General features: G+C 49.1%; 1 protein-coding gene across 11 annotated transcripts in view; it reads left to right on the forward strand.

Annotated features, from left to right (window-relative positions):
- Nucleotides 1-7,500, forward strand: part of LOC147008372 (uncharacterized) — a 218,111-nt gene that overhangs the window by 183,274 nt on the left and 27,337 nt on the right. For all 11 annotated transcript variants that reach the window (XM_085864715.1, XM_085864720.1, XM_085864723.1 and 8 more), the window contains 2 exons: nucleotides 4,476-4,598; nucleotides 4,815-4,940. In XM_085864715.1, coding sequence (XP_085720841.1) covers nucleotides 4,476-4,598; nucleotides 4,815-4,940 — 249 coding nt within the window. The remainder of the gene's footprint in view (nucleotides 1-4,475; nucleotides 4,599-4,814; nucleotides 4,941-7,500) is intronic.

Here is a 7,500-nt window from a genome sequence, read left to right on the forward strand (position 1 = left end):
AACTTGATTTTAATTTAGATTTTAATTAACTCTGTGTGTGTAAGTATCACAGCAGTTGTGACTTCAATGCAAGCGATAATTCGTGGAATGCATGTGAACATTCCGTACGGGCACGCACCACTTCCGGATAGTGATGACTTACTGTATTCTCATAATTTCTCGATTTCTTATGCACGTAATGCTCCAATCCAGTCGTCGTTTACGAGAGCGAAGGAATGGCCTGTGTAGTTGTTTGAAAGTTTTTTTGGGGGTTTGCACGTACGGCCACGCACGTATGGGCACGCGAGAGCGAAGGATTGGCCTGTGTGGTTGTTTCTGGCACGCGGTTTGTTTGTTTATTTATTTATTTTTTTTGCGCGTACGGCCACGCACGTACGGCCACGCACGTACGGGCACGTACTAGTGTTTTAAATTTCAACTTGATCGGACGCATGGTCTGGCAGCCAGAATTATTAAATTTTTTGATTTGGGTTCTTTTTCTTTTCTTTTTTTTCATAAGGCTCACTTGGCTGTGCTTGGATGGGTTGAGGGTAGAGGAGTAGAATCTGAAATGTGAATCCTATCCAGGTTCCTCCTGATGATTTCATCTTTGCTTTTTGCTTCAATGTTTTTAATGTGGAACAACGAACCATTTCTCTACAGGAGAAAATACTGTTACGAATCTGGCAGCCATTTGCACACAACCAGACAGCAGTCCCCGCAGTTCAGTTATTTGGATAAGTATGTGTTTATAGTCAGGGTCCCATACTTCTGTCGAATGGGTTAATTTCATGTGTGCGCTGCGGGTTTCTTGATCGTCAGGTTTTTTACATTAAATCTCCCCTTCGCTCCATCATTGCCATTACGCACGTGTTGGGGGCCACGGGCATAGGTGGGGTGAGGTCGACTCCGCCCAGCGAAATGGGTGTGCCTCGCAACCAATGAGGGATACCTCAGTACCTCAGAAGTACTCAGAGAGTACCTCAGAAGCCCCCGACCAATCCGGAGACGAGTTACCTCAGGGCGGCCCCGCCAAGCCAGATGGGATGTTCGCCACCGTCCAATCAGAAGGCGAGTGGCCAGGGGGAAGAAATTCCTCGGGCCTCGCAAAAGGGAAGAGTAGAGTGGTCGTCAAGAAGAGAGTAGAGCAGTCATCGTGGCCATTGCTCTTGGTGTGCGTCGTTGGAGTCATCGTTGCCATTGCTCTTGGTGTGCGTCGTTGGAGTCATCGTTGCCATTGCTCTTGGTGTGCGTCGTTGGAGTCATCGTGGCCATTGCTCTTGGTGTGCGTTGTTGGAGTCATCGTCGCAATTGCTCTTTGGCTCCTCGTGGTGGTGGTGGTGGTGGTCGAGCAGCCAGGATCGTGGGCTCAGTGGATTCCGAGACGTGGGTTTGAGTCCCACCGTGGTGGGTTCGAGTCCTGTGTGACTGCCCAAAGCGGAAAGGTACCCGGCAAGGCTCTGTTCCCCCAGCTGAACAATCCTCCTCGGCTGGAGGACCGAATAAAGACCCAATGGGGTCCATTTCTTTTGGGTGTGTGTGTGTGTCGTGTGTCCGTGGGCCCCATCCTAAAGTAGAAATTGCTCAGTGTTTGCTTGTACTGTATATATAGCATTTCTCATATTCGGTTTTAACTCTACTCTTTGTGCTCCCCTGCCCCATTATAAATAAACCCCGATTGTTCAATGTACCAGCTCGTTGTTGTGCTTCCTATTGTTTACCCAGCATGGTTCGTGTGTTTGAACCAGAAAGCCGATTGGGCTGTAAGTTGTCGTTTGGACCGACGGACTTTGGTAATTCCGCTCGGTTACACCGGACCGAGGTCGTTAGAGCAACCCGCTTCGACAGAGTCCGTTGAGGGTGTTACTTCCCCGGTAAATTGACGACGTGGGCACTAAGGTATATTGAAATTTGGTTAGTAACCCAACCCCACGCCATTAGAGAATTGGCGATCACGGTCCTCAAGTGACCCGTGACCTTCGGAGTTGTCCGAGAGTCATGACCTAAATTCCGGGTGTTCGGTGGGAGACGGCTCCACTGCTCCACCTGGCGGCCGTTCCTCGCCACCGACCCCCGGCCCACAACAATACGTCAACAAATCAAGTAGTGGGCATGAAATGGGTTGCCAGTTTGTAAAGAGCAAGGCAGGGTGCCAGACTGGATATAAAACACACAATATGTCCATTGGAATGTTCTAACTTGCTATTTCTGTTGAGGTTCAAAGTGTAATCTCATGAATAAAATTTGTTGTCTGTCTGTATGTTCACCTCTTTTTTGCAAAGACCGCTGGGCTAACAACCACCACATTTAACACACAGACCAAGTCTGCTCCAGGGATTGTCCTCAGGGTAATTTCATTCACCACCTCAACCTTTAAAGACCCTTAAGAACACAAAGATCCCGAAGACCTGTCAACGTGTGTCGAAGTCAACGTGTGGCCCTAAATGGAGTTCTTTCATCCCCTCTTCCTGTCCAGGCTGGAGTTCCTCAAGGTATCGTTCTGGGCCCTGTTCTTTTTCTGTTTTTCATCAATGATTTCTCCGACTCTGGAAAATCCTCTATATCTCTTTTCTGATGACTGCACCCTCTGCCGTACCATCGGTCATCCCTCAGACCGGCAAGCAGCAGCTTCTTCGCTCACTGAACATCTGGATAAAATCACAAACTGGTCCAACACGTGGAACATGTCTTTCAATCCGGACAAATGTCACACTCTCACTATGTCTCTTCGAAAGGACCGTTTAGAAACCCCCCCATCCCATCCACTTTCACAACAATCCTCTTGAAGAAGTCCTTTCTTTCAAGCTTCTGGGTCTCACTATCTGCCATGACCTTTCCTGGGAATGTCACATTTCAAACCTCGCCTCCAAAGCCAGTCGCCGACTGGGATTCCTCCGTTGTGCAAAGTCCTTCCTCGGCCCTCCTGAGCTCCTGACCACTTACAAAGCTTTTCTCCGTAGCCTGATGGAGTACTGCTCTCCCCTCTGGGCTGGTGCTCCTGCCTCCCACCTTTCTCAGTTTCACGCTGTAGAAACCAAGGCATTTCGGATCATCGGCATCTCCTGCAATGAGGCTGAGTCTTTGGGCCTCTCACTCAATCACCGCAGGTTGGTCGGTGGTCTTTCTGTCTTCTACTGTCTCCTCTCCAGCCTTGCCCCCCCCCCCTGATGTCTCTGTGATTTGTCCCCACCACATTTCCACAGGGCGCTGAAGGTCTGCCAACAACCCCCTTCTGGTAAAACTACCAAAACCACGAATCACTGCTCACCTTCACTCTTTCATTCCTCTTTTTTCCCGCCTTTGGAATAAACTCCCTCACTCTATTCTTTCCCATTCTTCCCTCCAGGCTTTCAAAACAGCTGTTCACCACCACCTCTTATCATCCCCCATCCAAATCCTCGATCTTTTCTACCCCCGATAATCCACCCAAGCCCACCTCCTTCAAATTCCCTGCTTTCCTTCCTGAAAGTCCCTGTGATGTCCATCTTCTATTCCCCATGTTCCCCGTCCCATCCCTCTCCCTTCCACAGATCTCCTAATGTCTCTGTTCCCCACTGTTTTGTCCCTCCCTCTCCCGCCCCTCTTGTCTCATGGCCCCCTTGCTGTGCGTTGTGTGTTCGCTCCCACACGAGCCTCGACAAGGAAAACAAAAAAAGACCTCTTAAGACCGCAAAGACCCTTTAAGACCATTCAGAGCCTGAAGACCCTTAAATACCCACAAACCCTTTGAGACCACAAAAACCCATAAGACCTTGAATATCCTGAGACCCATAAGACCATTACGACTCGGTCCATGCGTGAAGCCATCTGTGAAGCCATGTGACGATATGTGTATTAATTACATCAGGTGCACCCTGACCACACATACATCTATTAATTGCGTACTATTGCAATGTATGCTTGTTGTTGTCTTAATGGTTAGATTGGTGGGTTTGGGACACGAGAGTCCTGAGGTCAAATCCTGCTTTGCTGTTCAATTAATACCAGCTGGGGTTGACTCAGCCTGCCATCCTTCTGAGGTCAGCAACCTGAGTACCATTTTGTTGGGATGATTGAGCTGTTCAAGTATCCTGTGTTGAAGTGGTGACCGGTCCAGGACAGGAGACTACTTTGGCAGCACTGATTCTCTCTGCAGAGTATGATACCAATGGATTGGATTTGATTCTGATTACTGCAATGAAGAAGTGTACCGATTTGGTCTTCCATTTGGATTTATTTATTTTAATGTCATTCTAAATTAAATTGAATAGTAATAAAAAAGTTCATGGGTGAGTGTCAGATGTCCCATTAAAGTGGCATGGCTTAGTACCTGGCTTGGTACCCAGCTTGGTACCCGGTCATCACTGCCAGCAGTTATAAAATGGTCGTTATGATTACATCTCTTCTTAACTACGTAACACACCAGTACACAAAAACCACACAACACAATTCCTGGTGAGGGTGTGCAATCTCTGATTGATATTTTTCTTGTTTTCTTTTTGTTGTGGATGATTCAGCTTCTCAATCCTGTCTGCCTCATGATTTTGTTTGTGGTGGAGGTAAATGCTTACCTTCAAATTGGGTTTGTGATGGAAAGGTGCACTGCTCTGACCGATCTGATGAAGCTCCAGAAACCTGTGGTGAGTTCAAGTGCTGTTTTATATTCTAATATGGAGTTTAATTATCCCATATTTTTCATTAAGCAGATTAATATGACCTCCTTGTGGATATGATGACTATCTTTGAGGTCATCTGCCTGGTTTTTTGATGTTTTTCCTTCATCACAAAAACAAAACAGACCTGTGGTCTTATTTCAATAGTTGTGATGGCGATGCCTTACAATGCTTTTGTTTCAGACAATAGGAGCTGCCGTCCTACGGAGTTTGCTTGTCGTGGTCAGGGGACAAGTCATTGCATCCCAAAGGCTTGGCTGTGTGATGGGGAGAAAGATTGCAACAACGGAGCCGATGAGATTGATTGTGGTAAAATGGTTGAGGTTATTTCATAAGCTTATTAACGGTGCACGTTTACCATGGACTGTGAGGAGGTTGGAGGAACGTGTATGGGAGGGGGGGGGTGAGATATTCATGCTGGGAGTCCTTTGCCAGGTAGATGGTGTGGGTTTGGGATTTAATATTGAAATGCTCTGTCGTGGCTTTATATAGAACACGGCGGTTACAAAGAAAACGTTGCTGTTTGGATGTGTTTTATCATCATGGGAATACCCTGCTCTTCTGACATTCCTCCCCGAACGCTGCCTTCTCTCCCCCTCCCCTCACAGTTCCATCGATTGCTCTTACACTGCCTTCCCTTCCCCTCATGCTGCCTTCCCTTCCCCTCATGCTCCCTTCCCTTCCCCTCATGCTGCCTTCCCATTCCCTCACGTTGCTTCACTTTTCCCTCATGCCTCAAGCTGCCCCCCCATACTGTTATGATCTGGCAGCCATGAGCACACAACAGCCAGAGTCATTATAGATCAGTTATATCAGTAAGTATGTGTTTCTAGTTAGGGTCCCATCTCTTGCCTAATGGGTGATTAAATGTTCGTGCACTGCGGATTATTTATATAGTTAGGATTTTTACATCTCCTGCAACAACAACACTCTGCTCGCGGCATTCTTCGCGCACTTGCCGGCATGGGCACGTGTGCGGAATTCCATGCCTCAGGCGGTGTGGATTTCACATCAAATATGGACACGAATCGTTTCGTTCTGGCTGCGCACCAAATAAGGGGATGCATCATTTTCCGCCCAATGGACGACGCACAGACCAGAGCCGGGGCGGTCCTTTGCAAGAAGGCGGAGCCGCGATACGCCATCAACCCAATGGGAGCAGGCGACGGGGGAGCGGACCCGCCTCGAGAAAGCAACAGAATTAGTTGGAGGTTGTGTCCCGTGTGCTCGAGCGCGTCTTCTGTCTGGTCTGTGGCTGACTGCACTCCGCGCATCCGAGGCGTCTCGTCTGGCGCATTACGACAAGCGATCGACCAACTCAACACGGGAGATCACCTCGTTTCGCCTCCTCTGGGTTCGGCTGCCCTGGTCCGTCCTTTGGCGACTGGTGCTCCGGGAAGGTGCGGACATCCAGCCGCGCGCTCGCGGCCAGGTAGCCGAACTATCTGACTCCCAGCCGAACTATCCTCCTCGGCTGGAGAGCCGAATAAAGACCTCGAGGTCCATCTTCTTCTGGGTATCTGTGTGTGCGTGTGTGTGTCCGTGGGCCCCGTCTTTAAGTAGAATTGTTCAGTGCTTCTTGTTGTACATTATTTGCATTTCTTAGTCGGATGACTCTGCCCTTACTTGCTCCCCTCGTTCCCCAATTATTGTTGTAAATAAATTCCCCTTTTTGTTGAATGCCCCAGCTCGTCCTTGTCCTTTCTCCCATTGGTTTGCCGCGCTGCGAATGGGAATTAGGAGGCCTCGTTGCTGCCGTAATCGTGCAATCGGCTCAGCAGGATTCTGGTACTCTCTGCTTGGGGTACGACTCGGATCCGGCTCGGTAACGGCCCGGATCGCGCATATCCCACCGAGGGTGAATTTCCCCGGTAGTTTGGACGACGTGGGTATTTAGTTATATTGAAATTGGCAATTAACCCTTTCCCACGTGGTCGACCGATTGTCGATCTTTGGTCAGATAAGGGACCCGTGACCTTTCGGATTTATCTGAAGGGTGCGACCTAAATTCCGGGTGTTTGTTGGAGCCGACTCTACTGCTCCATCTAGCGGTCGTGATCGCCACCGAGACCGGCCCCACAACAATACACCCTCCCGCCTTCACGCTGCCTCCCCTTTCCATCAGGCTGCCTTCCCTTCCCTCTCCTCTCTCTGTCTTCCCTTCCCTCCTCTCTTGCTGCCTTCCTTTCCCTTCTCTCTCACTGCTTCCCCTTCCCTCCTCTCACACTGCCTTCTTTTCTCCTCGTGCTATCCTCCTCCCAAGCCCCCTCCACCACCATACAACCTCTGGGGGCCGAGGAGAGGAACAGGGGTCAAAGAATGTGCGAATTGGACAAATGAAAGTTGTTTGTTTGTTTTTGGGGGTTTTTTTATCAGTCGAAACTGCTGCTCGGATCAATTCCACAATTCGTCTCTCAGGTTAACAAGAGATTCTAGAGGTTATCGTATGTGTGGAAATTAAATAAAGGCACAAACACTGGTGTTGATTTTTCCATGATTGAAGGAAAACATCCTTCCTTCTGTTCCCCTTCCCTCACGCTTACCTCCTCCAAAAGCCCCCCCTTCCCCCCAAAGGACGTCTCTGGGCGGTGTACGGGCGTTGTTTTGTGTAACCCGTTTAAATATGATGTTTTAATGTTCCCAATTTCACTCAATCCTGTACTAATGCCAGCATTAGAGGATCATTCCCACCCCCACTTTCCCTCAAGTCCCCCTGTCAAACGCATGTCCAGAACACCCCCTTCCTCTCCCCACTACCTCCCTCTCTTCTCCGTTTTATGAGACTCCCGGAGTGTATAGTGATGTGTCGTGAGGCCTCGCTCTCCTCCACCTCTTCCGAGCTTTCCCCCTTCATGAAGACCATGAATTG

This window comes from Eptatretus burgeri, chromosome 19, assembly GCF_056783735.1.
Source record: "Eptatretus burgeri isolate ZD-2024b chromosome 19, Ebu_testis_v1, whole genome shotgun sequence".
In the NCBI taxonomy this organism is placed as follows: domain Eukaryota; kingdom Metazoa; phylum Chordata; class Myxini; order Myxiniformes; family Myxinidae; genus Eptatretus; species Eptatretus burgeri.